The sequence below is a fragment of the Mya arenaria genome, chromosome 7 (genome assembly GCF_026914265.1).
Source record: "Mya arenaria isolate MELC-2E11 chromosome 7, ASM2691426v1".
NCBI classification, from domain to species: Eukaryota; Metazoa; Mollusca; class Bivalvia; order Myida; family Myidae; genus Mya; species Mya arenaria.
In genome coordinates, this window is record NC_069128.1 from 54,055,254 (window position 1) to 54,080,200 (window position 24,947).

At 33.9% G+C, this 24,947-nt stretch overlaps 1 protein-coding gene across 8 annotated transcripts in view; it reads right to left on the bottom strand.

Moving 5' to 3' along the window:
- Window positions 1-24,947, bottom strand: part of LOC128241470 (uncharacterized) — a 163,256-nt gene that overhangs the window by 113,848 nt on the left and 24,461 nt on the right. For 4 of the 8 annotated variants that reach the window (XM_052958412.1, XM_052958414.1, XM_052958415.1 and 1 more), the window contains exon 1: window positions 18,041-18,973. The exons of 2 other annotated variants lie outside the window; for them this stretch is intronic. In XM_052958412.1, the coding sequence (XP_052814372.1) occupies window positions 18,041-18,797 (757 nt within the window). In that variant the 5' untranslated portion in view covers window positions 18,798-18,973. Of the gene's footprint in view, window positions 1-5,112; window positions 5,990-18,040; window positions 18,974-24,947 lie in introns of those variants that run through there. 2 more of the 8 variants (XM_052958413.1, XM_052958408.1) reach the window with 2 other exon arrangements.

Sequence of the window (24,947 nt, forward strand, 5' to 3'; positions counted from 1 at the left end):
TAAGATATATTTCCTTATCTAGATAAAACTCATGGATAGTCCTATATTTAGACTTTTTATGACAGTCTTATATGCAACTGTTTCACGCATTTCACACTTGAAACCCGTTGGATGCCTGTGATAAAAAGATTTCAGGTACTCGACCAACAATAAGTTAGTACTATGAGCTCAATTAATGTTAAACCTTGATTCCTTACCGGTGACTCCATTTAATGCTGGTATAATATGGAAGGTATTTGATGGTTAATTACAAATATTTAAATTATATATAACAAAGATACATTACTAACACATAAAGTATTTACAATTTGTATATTTGGTTTACCTACCAATTCTTGATAAACATACCTATTTATTTGTATATATACATAGTATGTATGCACTGTGCTGTTTGTGGAGTTTTGTGCTGTTCTTCTATGTTTCTTGTTTGTGATTTTGTGTTCTATGTCTTTGGCGTTTGCCCAGTACCACTAAACCGGGTTTATGTTTAAACGTTTTGCTACTGAGCTTGTTTCTGTAGCTTTTTGCATATATATTTCATTCACAACTAAAATCGGACTTTCCAAAGTGTGAAGATAAACACATGTTTCTTTTGTTATAATATTTTCATTCTTCACATTTTTCTCTTTCACAAAAAAATACCAAAATAATATCGCAAACCATTTTTCACTTCTTTCGGGTCTGATACCTTGAAATCAGCTCGTTAAATACTTGAATCATTACAAATGGCTCGTCAGAATAAAACGCTGTTCTCCTGTTTGATTGAACATAGAACAGATAAAGGAAAGTGAATACGGAACAATAAATAAAGAGTTCCATGATTTGAATGATTTTAAATGAAGTGTAATATTTGAAACAGACTTGGAAACCTGAATTCCTTCGAACTTTTTAAATTTTCAAAAGGTTCTAAGATAGCGGTTTGAAGGAAAATGTGCCATCACTGCAACAACATGATTACATCAAAGCAAAAAGTATAATTGTTTGTGTCATTGTGAGTTTAACTTTTGGTGTTCATGAGGTGAAATGTTTTGCGATCTTACACCTCAACAAGCATTTGTTATTATGAACCCTTAAAATAGCATTGTTTATTTTTTAATAAGCTTTATGATTTCATACTTCAAGCGCACTAGAACCTTGTATAATGCATTTTGCTTAGTTGAAAACTTCCGTAAAGATTTTAAAGACAAGCTGTTCAACATGCCAACAACTGTTTTCTAACGAAACAGAAATGCGCTAATCGCATTATCATATGTTTCACTGGAGCTAAGAGAAATACAACTGAGAACATAAAACTTGAAGAGCTAATGTTGAAGTCCAAAGTTAAGATCATGAACATTTCTTATGTACATTGGTACATTCCGTCATAAGCCCCATGAACTATATTCCAGATTATATGTCTTCGCTACAATGCCGCCGAAATAATATGTCTGACCTAGGCAAATCAGACACGTACTATTATTTAATACTTCCATTTCTTATTACCAGAACTATTTTTACATTTACGGGCTTATTTGTGACCGTTTTTATGTCAATTCTTGGAATGTTTTGGCAAGAAATATTTCGGAGGGACAGCGCAGTTTGAAAAATGTGCAACATCAATTTTTTACCAACCTGTCAGTGCATAATTCAATCTTTGGTTTATATTATTTTATTATCTAAGCTCGTTTGTGAAGACAGTTTATAAAACTGACATATGAATCGAGTCAGTTTTTTTTTCTTTTTAAAAGGTCAAGCTAATGTTCACATATTCTTTTTATTGAAAGATGCTGAAACAATTAATTTATCACAGGACAGGTGCTATACTACTTTTCGACTTAATCCAGCTATTTCAATAAACAGGTTTTTTCAACATATAACATACAATATCGCAACAAAATATATTCATAAGTCGCCATGATTCATAGGCAACTCTCGCCTCGTTTAATATGTCGGTACCAATACACACGGTAAACACGTCAAGGATTTAAATACTATTATTGCCAGATTTGAATGGTTCTAAAGGCAAGGGGCCATATTTTAGATAATTAATCTAAGCAAATTAAGATCATACTTTAACGCTTCTAGAAAGTTTTGATCTACCTTGACGCAATTTTCTAATCTCAGGTGCATAACTTTCCTTTTATTTTAAAAAAATATCCGGTCAAATTACTAATTTTCAAAAAAGATTTCATGATCCTCAAACGCCTTAAGCACTTTCATATCATTCTTGCATGTTCATTAACTTTGGTTATAAAAGTAACATCAAAATTCTTTTCACCTAATATAAGAATGATACCGAATTTGTCAATGCTGAATAACATGTATGGTTACTACTTATTGACCGTGACATAGCAGACGCCCTGTCGGTTTGATAGTGAATGACCAGCATGCCAGGTCAAGTCTAGCGTTATGGCCTGTTATACTACTTTTTAAACAGCCATCATTTTCTGACACTACTGACATGTTGTTTGTCGAAGGCAGCCTTGAGGAGACACAAAAGATACTCCTCTTAAAAGAACCATTCAATAAGCATGAAAGTAACGATAAAACCCAGTGTTTTATTTAAGCGTGCTATGTCGTGCCAGAGATGCTTTGTATTACATAAATAAACACACTAATATTGATAATGGTTATGAAGTTTCAGATCTATAAAATATTGGCATTGTTTACTGTTTTCTTTTATTTTATATTGAACATCTTCTGTCGACACTTATTGCACGATTTTGTAAGTTCTCATTTCATTTTAAATCACTTCAAATCTCGTTCAAGAATGTGCACGTGTTCCTTTGATTTCATTGCACTGCAAACCACGTGCAAGTAATTGCATGTTTTGATATCTTTACATTGCACCACAGGTTTTGGAAAAAAAATATACGTGGATGTGGTTTTCTCGGTAATCACGTCAAAACACAAGCGTTTGATTGAAATTTATTAGGCTTTAAATTTGTTTTGATTTTTTTCAAAGAATTGTTAAAACGATTGTATATCTGGGAAAACGAAAAAAACAATAACAAAATATAACAAAGCAATGTAATTGCATATTAAACTTCAGAAGCAGTGCCAAAATATGCCTCAACGATTCAATCTTTGCAAAGTGAATTGCGGTAAAGAAAAAAAATGGTCTATTTCAGATGTTGGTACGTTAATGTATCTTGTTCAATGTCATTTCGGCCCATATCTTCTCCGTCTAGACAGGGTTTATATTTAAATGATTAACTACTGGGTTACTATTCTAGTTTTCATTGTATATATTAGTTAATACTTTGTGCAGTACGATGTATTGACTTGATTCGGATTGCATATGTAAGAATACATTATACGAAAAACGTGACATTAACATATGTTTGCCAAGTGCTCGAAACAATTTCTCCTATTCCAACCTATTATTATCTATAATTACTCCTTCAGAACTTAATTATTGAAACAATGAACATTAACTGCTGAATAACCTCATACCACGGTAAGTATGATTGTAACTGGTGTTTTCTACGTCTATTATAACGTAATGAATGTGTTTTCTGATGATATTCGTCACTGTAATTAGGCAACAGCAATAACTTGTGAGTAACTTACAATGCTTTGTCAAGGTTATTGTTATAGATGCTTAACTTGTCATTGGCTTACGAGAATCCATGACAAAATGTTCTGGCCGTACGTTCTCCTTGCCGAAATGGCACACTTTCAATTTAAAGAGATCAATTTCTCAATCTAGATAAAACTGACATGGAATCATTTATTTAATTAGTTTTACGGTCTTATTGGCAGTATTGGTCTGCATTTCGTACTTGGAACTCCACATAAACCCGATGATATAACTCTTCAAACAGTTCGACATATACTTGAAATATTTTCCAGCCACTCGTCAGAGATAACGGTTGCACTCATGAATAGAAAAAGAAAAACAAAAACGTTGTTGCGCTGAAATGAAGATGAAACCCAGAACATGGTTGCACTGAACAGAAAAAGACACACACATATACACTGTTGCACTGTAATGAAAATGGAGCCCAGAACATAGTTGCACTGAATGAATGATTCCCAGACACGAAATTGACTATTTTATAGGTGCAATTATATTTCGTCACTGACATGACTGCACGGACTAGTTTTCATTGTATTATCAAAATTAATAAAAACACAACGTTTTAACTGACAGCATACTTTATTATTGAAAATAACCAAAAAGGTTCTAACTGACATTTTGAATGCATATGTTTTGCAACTCAAATGCTGGCAAACATTTTGGATTATAGAAGATTTTACTTCTCATTGAATGTGCACCAATTTCTGTGTGTTGAACTGTGCCAACTGTTTTATAGTTCATGTCAAAGACTTTCGCCTTTAAATCAAAAAAGGATGTTTTGCACAAAGTGTGAATAATTGGACTGAAAACAAAGACTTGAATTTGAAAAAAAAACTACGAAGAAAATTGGTCCTCTTTTAAGGTAGACGTTTCAAAACACTGTATGAATAGTGATATATCATACTATTAAACTCCAGGAAGACGATTTTAAAGACAATTATGGTATGCATGAAGCATTATTTTTATACAAATAGTGTACGATTAAATGGAAATAGATGCATTGTGAAACATAACAACCAATAGATCAGTAAATTGGAAATCAATGTCGACAATTACAGGACGATTGATGTTATAATTCCTTCAACATGAGTTACGCAAGATGCAACCTAGTTTCTGCTTTAAGTGCTGACATTCCAACGGAATCTAACCCCAATGATTCTTTACAAATAGTCCGGATTGTATTTATTTCTACCAATTGCTTGTTCATAATGCTGAGAAGAGAGAAGGTCTGATTGATGAAAACACCTACTGCAAACATAGTATGTGGCTAAAAAGCCTGCGGCTGGAATATTCCTTAATAAGTCTTACCAGAACGCTGGTCAGGGATGTTTTGTTTATGTTCGCGTATATCAGCGTATTAACGACTACGCGTTGGTTAGTTCGTTGCGAATGGTCCGCTGCAAATCATTATAAAGATGAAGATTTAAATCATTTAAATTATATTTTAGACGCAAATGCCTTGTAGGCAACTGCAACGACTGAATAACTTGTATAAGAAGGTTGACGGTATTGATATGAAATCCCTCATGCTTTATTTTCTGTTTTGTTACCTGTTTGGCATGTCCGTTGGCGACACTGACAACCGGATCCCTCGTCCCCACTCACGCACAAGCATGTGCCGCAGTCATCCGTGATGTCACAAGCCTCGCGCGGCTCCCGTGATACTCCAAGCCCCTCAATCATTATGGCGCGTGCTGGTGCACACGTGCAGTTCTCATAGATGACGTTACGAATCTCTCCTTCAAAACGAGGCTCAATAAAGGATGCAGGTAAAGACAGACCCTTCAGGTTATCGTTCTGTTGATTGTAGTAAGTCTGTGGTAGACCGCCGATGTAAAGGAAGTTGTTACGCTCTGTGTTCCCAAACCGGAAATCTGAACCGAAAGCCACCCGACTGTCTTGTTCATTGTCGACGTATAAAATCGTTTCCATCCTGTTACGTCTGACCGTCACCTTATGCCATGAACGGTCGTTAACACGTTTTCCTGCGTTTATTTCTAAGGCTCCGTCTTTGCCGTCAACGACGTTTATACGTAAACGCACTCTTCCGTCAATAATCATCACTTCAACGTAATCTGATATGCCGTTATCATCTGTATACAACAATAATGCTTTATCCAGCGCCGTTTTAAACTCAAAAGTTATTGAGCCGTTCAGGCAAGCGTTCCAACGAGGAAATTTCGCGTACGTCCCGGAACGTTGAGTGAACGTTAACGTCAATGAGGTATGTATCGTTAGGAATGTTGTGAAAAAGAATAAAGCGACGTGTAAACTACACATTTTGAAAATTACTAGTGTAGTTTTGGAAACTACTAATATGAACTCAATTTAACAACATTATACTCCGATAAGATGCTCATTATGGATTAACTTATATTATTAGAAAAGCAATTTTCACAATAATGTTTACGTTTCCTTTCTTTGCTGCAGTAATGGTAGAAATGTGCTTTTGAGATGCACCATAATCTTAAAGCATAGTGATGTCAATGTTATTTCCTCGCACTTATTATTCCGTACGTTTGACTGTACACATAATCGATTGTGTGGTACTTAGATGTGCACTTAATCTTGTAGATTGTATGATATTTCGGAATGTTATATGAAATCCACTTATAATCAATAAGAATAGCACACATCTCTTCAAAACCAACATTTCCGCAGTAGAGTAGTTTTCATCATGGGGAGAGCTTTGTAATTACCATGCTCCAGTTTCAAAGCAATTTTTGAAAGATGTAGGTATCTATTTGGGTGATAAGTGCATACACCAAATGCCTTTCAGATGTAGATGTATCTTAGAATTCCTTTCAGGGCAGCAAACGAAAATAGTTGTAAAAAACATATCAGAATCATTGGTGTTCTTATAATTGAGTCACAAAGAAAGGCTTAATTGAATATTAAATTATGTAAAAACGACATATATAATGAGTTGCTGGTGCAACAATTAAGGCATACACATATGATATGTTAAGACACTGCGAACAGTTATACAACTGTAGGAGTATTCTATGAGTGCATTATTTCCTGTTAGCAGTTTACAAAAGAAAGAACATTAAACACGAACTAAAGGAAGGTTCACTTATCAGATTTGAAGCATTATTAGAAAACACCTGAGCTCTCAAGAACATATCCATAGAACATACAATGATACTTGTCTTGAATCTTTACAGCACAAAAACCAATGACAGTTGAAACCTACTCAGTGATAAATTTGATTCATAGTTTAGCCATATGAAGGTAATGAACGTGCGAAAATAAGACACGAACTTCTCTAGTAAGTAAATTGTCTTTGTTCCCTCGCAGAAAATAGACATACAACTTTGCCCGGGTATTCCAGGAGAATGCGCTATGGACTGGAACAAGAGCAGTCGCGTAAACAGTGACTGGCATTGCCTTAAGTATAGGACAGTTAAGTTAACCTCGGAGGAAAGGCTCTCCCGGTGTTTGGCTCGAGCCCACGACCGCCGGAACACTAGCACGACGCACACACACACACACACACACACACACACACACACACACACAGTATAGGTTGGGTCTGTTTGGATGGTGGTCTGAGGATAGCATTCGTGCAACAGGATATTTGTAACAATATTATTATATGCATTGGCATTGACCAGAGTGAATGTCAATTAAAAATAACTCATTGCCAATCCGGCGACAGTCATTTAGGAATTGTTCCATAAAAATGAGCGATGCGTACTCGAAGACATTCCGTTTGACTTCCACCTTTACGACGTACCAGGGATTTGTTGTGTCTCTCAGTTGGCTTTAAACAGCAAAACTGACAATTAAAACAAAGCACGGGCCAATCTTACAGCATTCATTTTGGAATAAAGATCTGAAGGAGAGAGACTTCACAAGATAAAATCGAGAGAATTTGAAGATATTTAATAGACAGCATAAACTTTGTATAACTTTACAGACCAAGTATATTCTAAAGTTAACTTGTTTGTTGCATAACTAAAGCCTTACAATTAAAGATTGATTTTTATTGAAAAAAAATATGTTTTTATGCAATGTAAACTTTTGCTAATCAATGAAGGGCGTAATTATGTCTTCGTTTAAAAAGAAGTTTCAATTTCATAATTTCTATTATTCTTTGAAATGAATCTTGACATACATTTCAATTGTTCTCCGGAAATTCTTGTAGCGTAAAACACAAAGAAAAATGCAAATGCAAGTGTGCTGACATTGAACTTCAAAGAGCCACCATGACGTGATTATTAATACGGCCAATTAACATCGTTTTCATGTATTCATGTTTCGAAGTTAGCGTCATTTACATAACTCAAATAACATAAGCATTTCATTCATTTTCTTACATGAGATGATAATTTTGAGTTTATGAATGAAGTAAACAATACATGCAATCACACGCGATGTCACGGAAGCTAGGCCCTTTACAGATATGTGTACCATCTAATTTTTAAAACAAACGTTTTTTTCTAATATGCATGCTATTAATAGCATTAAAACATACACTTTTTATATTGCATAACGTTAAATGAAAACACATCCTTTCCTTTCTGATCCATGCGCTCAATTTCATCTAAATTATTTTCCTATACGTTTAGTTCGTTTAATGATATCAAAACATTTCACTCTTATATCCATACACACTCGAGTTTCACCACGAAATGTTAAATACAGCGGGATATCTAAGAAGCAAAGACATTAACGAAGACCCTGTTAAACACTAAAAGACACTCAACAAAAGACAACAACGCCTCCAAATGACATCGAAAGACAACCAAGTGAATGTCCTGCATCCATCTGTATGATACAACCGATATAATAGTTTGCTAAGTTGTGTAGCTTTAAGTAGATGGTAATACGTTGGATAATGTATAAGACACGAAACTATGCGTAGCAATATTTCGTATTCAACCCCCTTACAACTAATTATTTACCCTATACAAGACGACTATGAAAACAATTAACCTTAACTGCCGAATTACCTACCAGCACGGTATGTATGCTTGTAGCTGATGTATTCCGGTATCTACATTATAACGTAAAGAATGTGTTTTCTGATGCTAAATCTCATCGTTATTAGGTATTCGCGATCTCCCGTCAGTAATATTTCTAAGACATGGTAATGTTCTTTTAACTATATCAGAGATCCTATATAACATGCGGGTCCCTAAAAACATAAACCAAACCTGTCCTTGAAAAAGGCCACACCTTTTAGAAACATCTTAAGTCTATTATTATTAGATGATGTTAAGATCACTGTTTTTGTTTTTCAATAATTTGTGCTATGTTTACTTGAGTAAGAGTTCTTAAACTTAAGAAATCATCTTAAGGATAATCACAATTAACCATTTTTTGTTTATCAAAATTCAATACCCTGGTATTTCTTAAGCCTGTTAAGCTTGTGAAGTTTCGAGAAATCGGGGCCAGGTACATTATAAAAAAACTCTGGATGATTTACAGATTTTAACCTAGAACTTAACGGTTGAATATGCTTAATTGCCACTTTCAAAACACCTGCCTTTTCCAAGCTCTTAATTGAATTAACTAACCTAAAAATATACCCTGATTAAAAAACGCCTTTGCATCAATCGAGAAAAAGAATTCTTTGGCATGTTGTTACACTTCCTATATCACTTTACGAGTGCGCGGCAGTATATCATAAGTTTCTGTTATGAATTTGACTTTTTTTAAAATGTAATTTTTGCCAATGAGCAACGTGAAGCAATGGCATTTTACTTACTGCATTGAACACATCAATTAGGTTTATGTTTAAGGCTTCTTTCTACAACGCCAAATACCTCTGGATCGAATCACCCACATACCATTTATTCTCTGTATGTTTGATGCACATGTATCTTAGTAATGCCCTCAACATATGTCAATAGTGGACAATATGATCAGATTAATATTAGTTGTTTTTGTAAATGCATATGCATCATGCTACATGCTAAATATCTTGGACTGAAATTACTGCGACAAACTGAGAAATATTCACATACTTTCCGTTTCATTCGGCATTTTATGACCATGACACAAATTGTAGCAGGTCGAAAGCCTGTCAACGCTTTGCACGATTTGATTTGAATGGTAAACGTGTATAATATTCTTTTAGTAATGGTTAAAAGTTTGTAAGTATGAATTTACACAAGAGAATGGTTTAATGCGACACAGATTTTTCAAACACAAGTTAAAACTAACAAACTAAAAAAAAACAACGTCAAGTAAAAGCAGCTTTAGGCAATTTAACACATAGAAAATATGCTTATGAATGCACTTCAGTCATCAAACAACTGATTGTAGGATAAATTAAAGTATTTTAATTTCGTTTAAAACATTATGAATTGATATTTTACGCATAATTAGCATTTAAATGCATCATAATACGATCCATATCTTTTCCGGGTTTTAACGACTTCTCGGAGTTTATTTCCGGGGAATAAACGTGTACGAATGCGATGACCCATTTTCTATTTTTAACTACAATGTACATGTAGATATTATCTGTCCTCGGCCGAAGCAAAATCCAAACACAGGTATATAGGATTCTGCTTTTTATATTGTGTTCTGTAACTCGTCGATACGAAAATATTTGATTTTTGTAACATTTCAATTGCGAGATATTACGCAAAACGCAGCTTATGCGAACTATATTAACCGCCTAACATAGGTTATAAATTCATTACAGAGCTATTAATAGCAAACTAATAAATATACAGAGGGCAGTCCGTAGCTATTAGAGCAGATTGCTTACTAGGTATTTTCGATGTCAATGTTAATGTAAATTAGGTCGGTGACCACCGCAGTTCTAACCGCGATTGGATTGATACGCCCGTGCGCGCATTAATTCGCCAAAAGTTAAAAATGTTATGTCGATCTGCCGATGCGATTTCCGAGATACGGTTATAAAAGTCTGCAGGCCTAGCGGCCTACAGCCTAAAAACTGCGATCTAACATTGAGTCAGTCTTCTTATAGCACTGGTTTCCAGACGAAAAACTGGCTCATTCCAATACCAAAAGAAAGAAGAAAAAGTTGTCAAAACAGCAATCTGCGAGAGTGTAGCTTTAGGCTCTGACATTGATGTAATTTTCTGCTGTGTGCACGCAGAATCTGTGTACTTACTTTTATATACAGCTCTTAGTAATTCCACATAAACTGTTTATGCAGATAGTTCAATATGATCCAATGTTGTACTTTTAATACAATTTTCTTGCAATCAATTGTTTTGGCAAACTTTATCATAGATAGAAGATAGACATCTTGCAAAAAAGTAAAAGTTGTTTTCTTCATGAAGATAAACAATTTTTGATGGAAGTATTTTATTTTGTTTTGACAAGCTGAAATGCAGCTTTTTCTGCATTCATCTCTGCAAAGCTGTTAGATGCGTTTGATGTATCAGTTAAAACACTTATGAACAGCTTGACATGATACTTGAGCGTTATTGCAATCTCTCTGTAGAATTACAGAAGAAGATTATGCGTACAGAAAATATAGCGGAAAAGTTGATACAAATAACAAATGAAGTGGTGTGTTGTAATTAGTTTGTTATCTATTTGACAATCATTTTTTTACAATTTCAATGCTAACAAGAATATGTGATACTTAAGATATTTAAGAGAAAAACACTTCGCAGTACTTTTTAACGTACTTTTCTTAACGTTAAAACATATAAACAGCCAATGTCATAGAAACTCCGTTTTCAATTCAATGGGAAAGGAGTTTTATGTAACCATGGAATTTCCGGTACTTTTTATGTCATCTATACAATTAGAGCTTGTTGACTCTTTATGTTTCACTTTTATATGTCATGATATTATTGTCAAAGATGAAATATTTAGAACGCTTGTTCATTATACTCCTACAATATGATTCACATGTTTCTTATTGAAAATCTTGTTTTAATTGATGATGAAGCTGGCTGAAAAATATCTGATGTTGCTTAATTTCTTCGCAAAGTCCATAACATTTATACCCGATACTTTAAGCAAGATTTACTTCAAACGTGGAACAATTTCTTGCCTCCATAAAATCAAAGTAAAACCGGTAATTTAACATTCCTTTCAACATGGTATTTTCTCCTCAAGGTCACCCACCTGAAGCTGAATGTATTCTGCATTTTCTTTAGACAAAATGTGCTTTACTTAATTTCTATTTAAGATCTATAAAGTGCTACGGAAAGATAAACCGATTATAAAAAGTAAAATTATTTTCGTTATCGAGGTAATATCTAAACGATAAACGCACTTAAATATTTTTCTTGACATGCTAACTTGCAGCATTCCCACTTAAAACAACTGTAAGATATGAACGATAAAACACTTCAAAACAGCTTGACGCGATGCTCGAATATTTCCAATCACTTCTGTTAAGATGTTAAGATTGAGTGCAGAAAATGTAGTGCAAATGGGAATACGAAATGGTAAAATGTTTATAAAGCGTTTTGTTGCAATAAGTTACTGTTTAAAAACTGCAATGTTTGGACAAATACTACTTAATTTACGGAAAATATACAATCCCTTCTCATAAGTTATGCTTGATTAAATTTTTAAAATTCGATGTTTTAGTTCCAAATGTCTACGATTTGATTGATGTGCCACTGATAGCAAATTGACAAAAACTTGGCAGGCCAACTTTTGAAACTTTCAAAAACAAATCAGATGTTATACCGGCTTCAAAGAAAATAGCCTTGAACAGCTCAGGTAGATCAATCATATCTAACTATTCAGACGCTTATGTGCCATTCTATTAATACAAATTATCAACTTTACTATCTAAGATACCAACTTCTTGGAACATAAAAAGGTGCGTACTCCAAACGTGCTATTAAATTTACAAGTTACAAAAGGTGTAAACTTCGTATTCACAAAAAGGGCACATGAGTTACGTGAATCATAATTAAAGACATTTTCCAATAAAAACAAGCTTTCTGTTTGAAGAGCTGTAGTTCCAAAACCTCACAATTTCTTACATACATTCCAGATTGCATCGATTGCTCGTAACAGAGAGACTGTCTGATTGATGAACATTTCTTCTTTTAACATAATATGTGCCTGAAACATGCCTCGGTCATTATGACCAAGGTCCGGAGGACGCTGTATATGTTAATTATAAATATTCATCTCCTGGAATGTTTCAGCAAAACTTATACTATTTCGGAAAAAAACACAATTAAAAACAAAAACCTTTTAGGCTACTTTATCAACATATAGCACGTTTGCCTAATACATATGTTCACAGGGACAAGCGAAAAATGTTATGCAGTCAACATTACTTTGTCTTGATTAAAAGTAAATCCGCTCCGTCTGATATTCGAAACAAAAATTATTCCATGACTGCATTGGGATTGAATAGAGTATTAAAAATAACACATGGGCAATCCGACGTCAATCATTTAAAAAGTGTTATATAAAGATGGGAAATGCGTCTTAGACGACCATCCGTGTGAGTTCGACCTTTAAAACGTATCAGGGAATTGTGTCTCATTGTACGTACACCATTATCTATTTTATGGCCTTTACCAGCAGAAATAGCAATTAAAACAATACACGGTTTATCTTACAATAATCATTCAGGAATAATAATCTAAAAATGAGGGATTTGGTATTTCGTGTGATTTCAACCATTACGCTGTATCAAAGCTATCAGAGATACATGGTATTTCCGATTGCCCGTACACTTCTATCACTTTTGATGGCAGACCTAAGTCATAGATATACTCGTTTATATAATGGACCCTTTAAAGGGGCTGTACTCCGTATGATAAAATAGCGAAAAAAAATAGAAAATTGTCGAAAACTAACATAAATTTGGCATCGATGTGTACAATGCATTGAAACTTACTAACTGAAGTACCACATAATTTACAATTTATTTAAGTTTAGCAGTTATTTCGTATTTTTTCCATTAAAAAAGATTACTGGGTATGTCTACCAGGTAGAATTCATTCCTTATGCGTGATTGGCTAGTCGGTGTTATCACGTGATATTACCAAGGTAGGCGTAGCGCCTAATTATGTCACCCAAGTTAAGTAAGCCGTCGTAGTTCAGTGGATACGACGCTGGACTGCAATTTTGGTGACAAGGGTTCGAACCCGGTCTCCGACATATAGCATTTTTAACATTTTGGAACTTTTTTTTACAATTATGATATCAAAGCGTAACACATTCTATTAGATAACTGTACTGAGATTCGTTACAGAAAAAATAATTTTGGGTGCCAAAATCTGGCGTACAGTCCCTTTAATTAAATTGAGAGAAATGGAAGATATTTGATGGACAGCTTAAACTATGTATATTTGTACAGACCAATCATACTTTGAAGTAAACCATTTCGTTGCATAACCAAACGGGTACAATCAAGGTTTGATTAATATTATTTTTTTCTGCTTTTATGCACTATGAACTTAAGCAAATCCATGAAGCGCATGAACATCTCTTCGTTTAAAAATATATTTCAATTTCAAAATTTCAATCATTCTTTGAAAGGAATCTCAACAATATTTTTATATTGTTCTGCGGAAATTCTTGAAACATAAAACACTCTGTGAACACAAATTGATGCACTTGAAAACCCACTGTGCTGAAATTGATCTTCAAAGAGCCGTCATTACGTGAATGTTAATATGGCCAATTAACATCGTTTTCATGTACATGTATTCATGTTTCAAAGCTAGCGCAAGTAACGTAACTCAAATTACAGAAGTAAGTAAATCATTCATTTTCGTACATGCGATAATATTTCTGGGTTCATGAATGAAGTAAACAATACAGGCAACCACTAGTGCTATATCAGGGAAATTATTGCTGTTGGGACCACAGGTCGTGGCCATTTACAGGCATGTGTAGCCTCTATTCAACAAATGAAGCGTTTTTCTAATATATGTATGCGGCCAATAACATTCAAATAAAGACTTTATTTTATAGCATAACGTAATATTGCACAAAATTCATTCCTTTATGATCCATGCACTCATTTTCATTAACGTGATCTCGAATATTTTTGTTCGTTTAATGAGATCAAAACATTTTGACATAATATATTCAAGCTCAGTTACATCACGAAACGTTAATTACAGTGAGATATCCAAGACATTAACAAATACCCCGTTAAACACCTAACAGACACTCAACAAGAGGTAACAACGCCTCAAAATGACATAGAGAAACAGCAAAGTGAAAATGTCCTGCATCCATCTTTATGATACAATTGATATAATATTGTGTTAAGTTGTGTAGATTCGCTGGATAATGTATTTGACATGAAAATATTCAAAGAAATTCCTCGTATTCGACCCTCTTACAACCATTCATGAACCCTATACAAGACGATAATGAAAACAATTAACCTTAACTGCCGAATAACCTAACAGCACGGTAGGTATGCTTGTAGCTGATGTTTTCATGCATCAACATAATAACGCTAGGAATGTGTTTTCTGATGCTAAATCTCAGCGGTATTAGCTTTTAGCAATATCCCGTTAGTAATACTGCGTCCTAAGACATGGGTTTGTTTTCTTACCTATATATCAACGATCTAATATAACGTGCGGGATCCCCAATTACATGAACTTGTCCTAGAAAAAAAGCCATAGTACATTAAATAGTACTGATTGTTTTGTGTCAGAAATTTGAAATCGATTTAAAGTTACACTTCTGGCCACAATTTCTCGAAACCTCTTAAGTCTATTATCACAGGATTAAGGTTAGCTCACTATTTTTGTTTTTCATTAATTTGTGCACTATTTACTTCATTAAGAGTTCTTATTCTTTGGATAGAAATTATCTTCATGATAATCACAATTAACCATTTTTTGTTTATCAAAATTCAATACCCTGGTATGTCTTAAGCCTGTTAAGCTTGTAAAGTTTCGAGAATTGGGGCCAGGTACATTATAAAAAAAAACTCTAGATGATTTACAGATTCTAACCTAGAACTTAACGGTTGAAAATACTTAATTGCCACTTTCAAAACACCTGCCTTTTTCAAGCTCTTAATTAAATTAACTAACCTGAAAATATACAATGAATAAAAAACGCCTTTGCATCAATCGAGAAAAAGAATTCTTTGGCATGATGTTACACTTCCTATATTACTTTTTGAGTGCGCGGCAGTATATCATTAGTTTTTGTTATGTCTACTTGATATAAAATGAAAACTGCACTCTAACAGATTGCCCATTTTGACATTTCGAAAAAAATATCTTCAATTTCCTTGATGAATTAATAACGCTTTTAACAACAAAATATCAATTTTCGACTATAAATGAAGAACTGCGATCTAACATTGAGACAGCCTTCTTATAGCACTGGTTTCCAGACGAAAAACTGGCTCATTCAAAGACCAAAAGAAAGAAGAAAAAGTTGTCAAAACGGGCAATCTGTGAGAGTGTAGCTTTAAGGCTCTGACATTGATGTACGTTGGTTCGGTGCGCACGCTGAATTTGTGTACTAACTATCATATGTTAGTAATTCCACATGAAATGTGCCTGCAGATTGTTCAATAGGATCCAATGTTGTACTCTTAATACAATTTTCTTTGCAATGAATTGGCACACTCATAATATATCAAAGATGAATACGGACCTCTTGCAAAAAATGAAAGATGTTTTCTTTATGAAGATAAACAATTTATGATGGAGGTAAATATATTTTTTGACAAGCTGAAATGCAGCTTTTTCTGCATTCATCTCTTAAAAGCTGTTAGATGCGTTTGATGTTTCAGTAAAACACTTACAAACAGCTTGACATGATACTTGAGCGTTATTCCAATCTCTCTGTAGAATTATAGAAGAAAATTATGCGTACAGAAAATAAAGCGGAAAAGTTAATATTAAATAACAAATAAAGTGGTGTGTTGTAATTAGTTAGTTATCTATTTGATAACATTTTTTTGTAATTTCAATGCTAACAAGAATATGAGATAATTACCTTATTGAAGAGAAATAAAACCGCGCAGTACTTTTTAACCTACTTTACTTCACGTTACTATTTAGAACGCGAGCTCATTATACTTTTGTTTTAATTGATGATCAAACCCGCTGAAAAATATCTTATGTTGCTTAATTTCTTCACCAAGTCAAACTTATTTATTTTCAATACTTTAAGCAAGGATTCTCTTCAAACGTAGAAGGAATCCTTACATCCATAAAATCAAAATAAAAGTGGCATTTAACAATTCTTCCCACATGGTATCTTTTCCCAAGGTCACCTACCTGAAGCTGAATGTATTGTGCTTCTTATATAGACAAAATGTGTTTTACTTAATTTCTATTTAAGATTTATAAAGTGCTTTGGCAAGATAAACCGATTATAAAAAGTAAAAGTTATTTTCTTTATCGAGGTAATATCTAAATGTTATACGTACATAAATATTTTTCTTGAAAAGCTAACTTGCAGCATTCCCAACTTAAAACAACTGTAAGATTTGTACGTTAAAACTCTTCAAAACAGCTTGACGTGATGCTGGAATATTTCCAATCACTTCTGTTCAGATTGTAAAGATTAAGTGCAGAAAAAATAGTGCAAATGCGAATACGAAGTGGTTTGATGTTTATAAAGCGTTGGGTTGCAATGAATTATTGTTTTCGCAACTCCATTGCTGGGACAAATACCAATTAATTTACGCAAATGACTAATTTTCTTTTTCATAAGATCTGAATGGAAATTATAAGTTCGATGCGTCAGCTCCAAATGTTTACGATTTGACTGATGAGCCACAAATAGGAATTTAACACAAACTTGGCAGGCCAACTTTCTTGTAACTTTTGAAACTTGCAAAAGCAAATCAGATAGCAGCTTCAAAGAAAATAGCATTGAACAGCTCAAGTAGATAAATCATAACTATTTAGACGCTTATGTACCGTTATATTTATAAAAATAGTCAAATTTTCTTTATTAGATACGGACTTCTTGGAATATAAATGATTATATACTCCAAACGCGATATGAAAAATACAAGTTACAAAGGTGTAAAATTTTGCAAAAATCTCAAATGCAAATTGATATATATGGCAATCGATATACTATTAAACAATATGACTAGTGTCGTAAATAACAAAACAAAACAATACTAATCGTATTCACAGGAATGGCACCTGAGTAACGCAAATCATAATTAAAGAAATTATCGAGAAAAACAAGCTCTCTGTTTGAAGTGCTGCAATTCCCAACCCTCAAAATTTCTTCCAGATTGCATCGATTGCTCGTAATAGAGCGAGTGTCTGAGTGATGAAGATTTCTACTGTAAACAAAGTATGTGCCTGAAACATGCCTCGGTCATTATGACCAAAACTGAGATCCGTAGGACGTTGTATATGTAAGTTATGTCATTTCCTGGAATGGTTCAGCAAAACTGATGTTATTTCGGAATATAATTACCTGTAGGCTACTTTTATGATTATTTAGCGAATTTGTCTCATTAATGAGTTCACAGGGACTAGCGGAAAATGTTATGTAGTCCACTTAACTATATCTTGAATTAAAAGTAAACCCATTTTGTCTAATTACCTTTGGGACATGTCTGATGGTGGCATTGGCAAGCGGATCCCTCATTCCCACTCACGCATAAGCACTTCCCGCAGTCATTCGTGACGTCACACGCCTCGCGCGGCTCCCGTGACACCGCAAGACCTTCAATCATGGCGGCGCGTTCAGGGTAACAAGTACAGTTCTCATAAATGACGTTACGAATATCGCCCTCAAAACGAGGCTCAAAGAAGGACGAGGGTAAAGACAGAGACTTCAGGTGATCAGTTTTCCCCTGGAAGTACGTTTGTGGAAGACCGCCGATATAAACGTTATTGTTACTCTCAATGTTGCCAAACTGGAAGTCTGACCCGAAAGCCACACGACTGTTTTGTTCACCGTCGACGTATAAAATAGTCTCCATTCTGTAACGTCTGACCTTCACTTTATGCCAGGCTCGGTCGTTTACAAGTTTTCCTGCGTTTATCTCTAATGCTCCTTCTTTGCCGTCAACGACGTTCATCCGTAAACGTACTCTGCCGTCAATTATCATCACCTCAGCGTAATCCGAGCGGCCGTTATCATCCGTATACAACAATAATGCTTTGTCCAGCGCTGTTTTGAACTCAAAACTTATTGAGCCGTTTAAGCAAGAGTTCCAACGCGGAAATTTCGCGTACGTCCCGGTACGTTGAGTGAACGTTAACGTCAATGAGGTATGCAACGTTAGGAATGTTGTGAAAAGAAATAAAGCGAGGCGTAGTCCAGCCATTGTAGTAAAAGACGATAGTTCCACCATTTGTTATTAGAAATAACTCCTTGCATATAATATTATACTAGCAATATGTGATTTAAGTATGTTCTATTTCTCTTCACAAATCTTATTTTACATTTCACTACCTATTAATATACCGTAGCTATGGCTGTTCTAACAAGTATTACAAACGAACGCATTTAAAAAAAAGAATAATAAACCCCCAGTTATTTCCTCGCCTATTTTAATGTGTGTGCCGGCTTACACAGAACCTATTGTGTGATACTTCAGATACTTATAAGTTCACTTAATTCCGCGGATGGTGGTTTATGGAGGAATGCCCATCTCTTAAAATCCACTTATAATCGATAACAAGAGCACATATCTGTTTATATCTGTCATTTCCTCAATGTGTTCAGGAGAAGAGTTAACAAAATCATGTTGTTATGAACATGCTTTACTTTCAAAGAATGTTTGAAAAGAACACTTATAATGATATTGCTTGAGAAGTACATACAACAATTTATGGAAATAAAGATATATGTCCAATTATTTCTTTGAAATTAGCAACAAATAATCTTCTTAACGGGTATAACATTCCAATCGAGCAATATTTTGTAAATCATTATATCATACCTCACATAATTCTTTCCCTTCTTTGTGTATATAAACTCGATCGGTCCGTATATCACTGTTTTTGATGAAAATCCAGTTTAATGACATCAGCGGTCCATATTATATTTTTGCCCGGTTCGGACCTCGCCAAAAATGTAATATGGACCGCTGACGTCATAAAATTGGTAAGTGCGGCTTGCTTTTTTCACAACTTGTCGCAAGTAAACATTATTAGCTTTGTTCAATAAGAACACATTTAAATCGCTTTAAAATATTGAATGGTAATGAAAAATGTTCGGTATAATATAAGAAATATAACACACCACTTCAGGCCATATGGCATTATAAGGACCGGTCAGTCAGCCCCCGAAGGTGATTGGACACTTTCGGGGGCTGACTGGCCGTCCCTATAATGTCATATGACGCTCAGTGTGTGTTATATTTCTTAAATGTGGCATCGCTGCGCTCGCATCATTTTCTGTGGGACTTTAATATATGCATGGAAATTATTACAGTATCTTATTAGCCTTAATAGCAGAAATGACAAGAATGTCTTGGGTTGTTTGAAATATGATGCATGTGTTGTTGTTTCTTTAATGACGAATTGCAGTACCTTAAATGCAGATAAAGTTTAATTAGAAAGGATAATATTATTTTTGTAATTATCATAATAACTATTAAGATTTGTAACAATAACTTGTCAAACATTATACAAATATATATCGCAGATCCATTTCTCGTGGGTTAATTATGATTACGGCAAACACTGACAGTTTTTCATGAAAAAGATCGTCAAACAAACATCTTTGTTTATATTTTGTAACACATTCTAGTATGTGTTTTAAATTTATTAATATTACAATCAAAACAGACATAAAGTCTTAAGACGAAAGATGGGATTCGACAAATTTTTGTGTGATTCGAAGTGCTACTGTAGAGATGTTAATGGCGTTTGGTTTCCAAGGCCCGAAAATTGATATCCGTTTTATGGTAGTTTACACATCCTAGACATAAAACTCAGTCTATAAAATTGAACCGTAAATTTGATGGCGGTAATTTTTTTCTCTCAGAAGTAAAGTTATTTAATGCACATATGAACAGTCTTAACTATTAGAATTATAAATACCATCAACGATAACACTTTCTGAAAAACAAAATAACATGACATTGTATTAGCGTGAGGTTTCGGATTTTTGTTATTTCTGCGGAAAACATTTTTTAGCCTAATTATTACCGCGCCCTGCCAATTACTGGAATCTATACTGAGTTAACAAACAAATGATGCTCAGAATCTCACGAAACATTGAAATCAATCCCCAACTCATAGCAATAAATAAATACTAGAAAAACTGATGTATCAACCTCTCTCGAAGTTAAGTATGTAAATTATATACTTGTTTGAGAAAGAAGCACTATATTCTGCATAATTGTAAAATATCTTGAATGTATTCATTTTTGACCAAGCAAGTGAAAATTAAAGTTGATATGTTATTTTCAACATAATGAGTTTTTTTCTCTAAAACGAGCAATTTAGGAAAGAGTTTATAGAAAAGGTAAATTACACGGATACGAATACGGATGAATCTGTCGCTGCATTTCATGAACATTGTACGCCAAAAACATGCCGCCGATCCGTTCCTCAAAAAAACCCATATATCTTGGTTCAATAACAAATCCTACCTTGCAGCGTAGTACGACAATAAGCATCAGATACATGTCTTTTACGTTACATTAAAGAAAACATAGAACGACTAAGAAGAATGAAACTTATTTTTAATAAAAAAAATCATGTTTATGTCCGACTAGCGATAATAAACAGTTATAGTTCTATTTGGTATTTATTTTTTTTTTCATTTTAGACGTCAGCTAATTTGATACTATCTTGTTTCGAACATGAAACTTTTGTGTAACAAGAGGCCGATTGTTCAGAACTTTATTAAAAAAGTTAAAAACGTTGCTTAGTTGTAAACTGCAGTATTTCTAACAAAAGATTCAACCATCTGTTCCAACTGCAATTGTTCTGTTTATGTATGCTTTTTATGTATGTTTACGTATTGATTTTGAATAAGAGTGTCACTTTAAATATATGAACACATGATAAAACCGTACACGCTTTACAGTAAACAACAGTATTGTTTCCAATTATACACCAAAATTTTACAGACCGATCAATAGCTTTGGAACCCCTGTTTACAGGCTCGGAATAATATGCGGCCAGTCCGAGGAACGAACCTTGACATAAGATAACAACAGCACTCAAATTCTTGCATTTCATCTGTCCTAAAATATGTACGGTGACAACCAATTAGTTTCCGGGTTTTAATCATTTTAGGTGATTTTTTTCTTTAGGTTTTTTTTATTATCATTATTTCTTGTCTTATTTTTTTACTTATTTTGAGTGGAGACAGACGCTTGCAAATTCGTGCTAATGAAATACAAAAAAATGCTCATTTGACGCTTCGTATATTGCGTAGTTCTATAGGTTGTAGTTGGCTTCAACAGTTTAGTATATTTGTGAAATACAGACAGGTCGAACATGTGCTCAAGCCCATGGCTCATCTTCCAACCTCTTACAAGCTATTATTACCCCATCACAACACATAAACACATACAATTAATTACCTCACAGCATGGTAGGTACTGGTGTAACTGATGTTCCTTACATCTATGATTACTTTGTGCATGCATTGTTTGCTATAAATTGTCATTGTAATAGGTATAATCTGGACATGAAACATTAATGAATTGGAGTTCTTTGAAATGGTTGTTGATAAACAGGTATGATGCTGAACATGTCTTTGAAAGAAAGGAAACTATCTTAAATATAAGGTTTTTGAATACAAAGGTATTTGTAAATATCGTAAGGTAAAACAAGACTATAGCATGGTGGGAGCCAATTTGGGTTTCGTAGTTTAGTGTACATGCCGTGTACTTATGTTAAACATGTGCTGAAAATAGAATGAAAAATACACTGACCAGTAGTCGAAAATTAATAAAAGTAAACCGTGTGTTGAAGAATACGTCAAGGGCCCAAAGGTCACGGAACTAGAGACACAAGCGGATTAACACCACATACACAAATACAAACACCACAGACAAACCACATACGCATCAAATAAGCTTTACCGATTAATGATTGGATTACCGCATTGGAATGGTCAGTGAAGCACATGTTCACTGGAACACGAGTCTACTACGGGCATAAGCAATAGCCCGTCAGTGAAACCGCGTTCTTCGACATGGCCATAACAATTATGGACTTTACCAGAGCCTGTTAACATTTAAGATAGGGATGATCGTCCAAGGAAATTGTTGATAAAGCCTACACTGTTTTCACCATAAAAATATCGTACATGTTGAGTATGCTTATAATTTGAAACTGGTTTATAGTGAAGTTTCCTGTTCTAAACAAAATTGCCTCTCGACTATAGATTTTTACTGAAATTATGTCATTCACGAAAAATTTAACGGTGGAATATACTTGATTGCCACTTTCAATACACCTGCCTTTTTTCACGAATGCAATTTATTAATTAATTTAAATTGCTTTTAAAAAGTTCATGATTCGTAAAAACTCACTTGAAATTATTTCTAGTATGGCATAATTCCAATGTTGTGTAACGATTGTGCATACCTGTAGGTGTGTAGTATTTGCTTTTTCGAAATTGCATAGTGGTTATTATAAGGAGCAATAACAAATAAGGTTATTCTGTTTTGTCAAAATGTATTGTTGCAGTGGTTCGTGCATGTGTATCCTTTCGTTATATGTCTTGGATGGATACTGAGTACCATATATGGTTCCATTTGGTCTAATGTAATGAAAGGAGCGTACTTCTTCCATTGTTCATATCAATGGTGCACATGATCGCCATTAAGTGTTGATGTAGATGTACCTGACATATTTGTTCTATTAGTTAACATGAACAACAGTCAATCGATTAAGACTAACCTGTGCTAGAATCTTAGTTATGATTTCATTTTTTAATGTCTACAGGCTTTTCTCATACCAAATATGCCAGGAACAGGATAGTTTATCGGTTTGAGCATGTTTCTGTAGCTTTTTGCATATATATTAAGAAGAACACATATGTCAATTGTGTATTTGACACATATTTTCATATATATATATATATATATAAATCATTGAACCAGACAATGAAAGCTTATGACCATTTTTCACTTAAACATTTGTTTAATGGCAAAGCAAAACCTCTTAAACTATTGAACAATTTGTTTGTACCAAACGGACTGACCAATCAACACACCGACTTTCTACAATCCATCAGTATTATATTACAACGGGCACAATACAGGGTCATACATATAACAATGACCTTGTCTATATATAAGAGGACAAATATTTAGCACAGGGTCCAAGATCTAACAAACAGTGAACGAGGGCCACACAGAAATGGCTTGTATACTATTCGTAAGCTATATCTTTCTTCGGCGTATCAAGAACATTATTGTTTGAAATTGTTAAATGATTGATTATATTTCATTTATTCTATATCATTTATACAGTTACAAATTATGAGATATATCAAACTAAAACTATCATAACCCGAAGGTTAATAGATATAGCTTTTATATCCTCCATATGTGGTGAGCTAGGTTCACTTACTTGATTTACTATATTGTTTTAATTAGTTTCATCTGTTTCCTATTGCATTTCTGGTTGAATTCGATGCAAATATTTTAGTCATTTGGCCAAATAGTTAGCGTCAGTTTCAATGATTGCAGAAACGATTTCCTCTAGAAAATATGACATACAGCTAGCTGCTAGTGTAAACGCATCATTATTTATTTAGCTTCGATACGTGTTTAGCTACTTGGAGATCTTATTTAGCTGCCAGGAAACGAGATTTAATATACTTTATTTTTTAACCAAAAAACGAACTCCCTCTTGCCAATCGTCCGCTACCAACTTAATAAACATTTTGATTTAGTAACGTAATAACGAAAAACAGCGTTTTCCTTCATTTCTCAATGTAACCTGACTGATATCGAATAAACAACACTTAAAAACAGCTTGACATGATACGCGAATCTTTCAAATCAGACAGAAGGATATGTTGTTCAGATTGAAAGAATGAACAAGGAAAAGATAGTGGAAAGGTTGATGGGGAATTATAAATAATGAGTTGCGTTGCAATACGCTTATAGCTTATAGAATAAAATAACAGACTGCAGAATATTTCACACTGATTTTGACTCCTTGCAAATTTAATTACATGGCGTAAAGCTTAAAGTGACTCACTCATGTTTCTGACAATTGCACTTTTTTGAATGACGTAATAACTTAATCCAGTACTTAGAAATACATATCTTTTTTAAATGATCATTTATTTCCAAGAAAGAAAAAATATTACCAGAGTTACAATATATCATGTACATCCCTCGTAATATTATTTGAAAAACATACTGCAAAAGTGGAACATATCCGCTCATATCTCGACATTACATCAAATACAGCACAATGACTGCCAGTGTGGGAAATAATAAAACAAAAATAATACTGATCAAATTATCATGCATTGCACTTAACTTACGCCAAGTGTAACTGAAGAAATTCTTAAA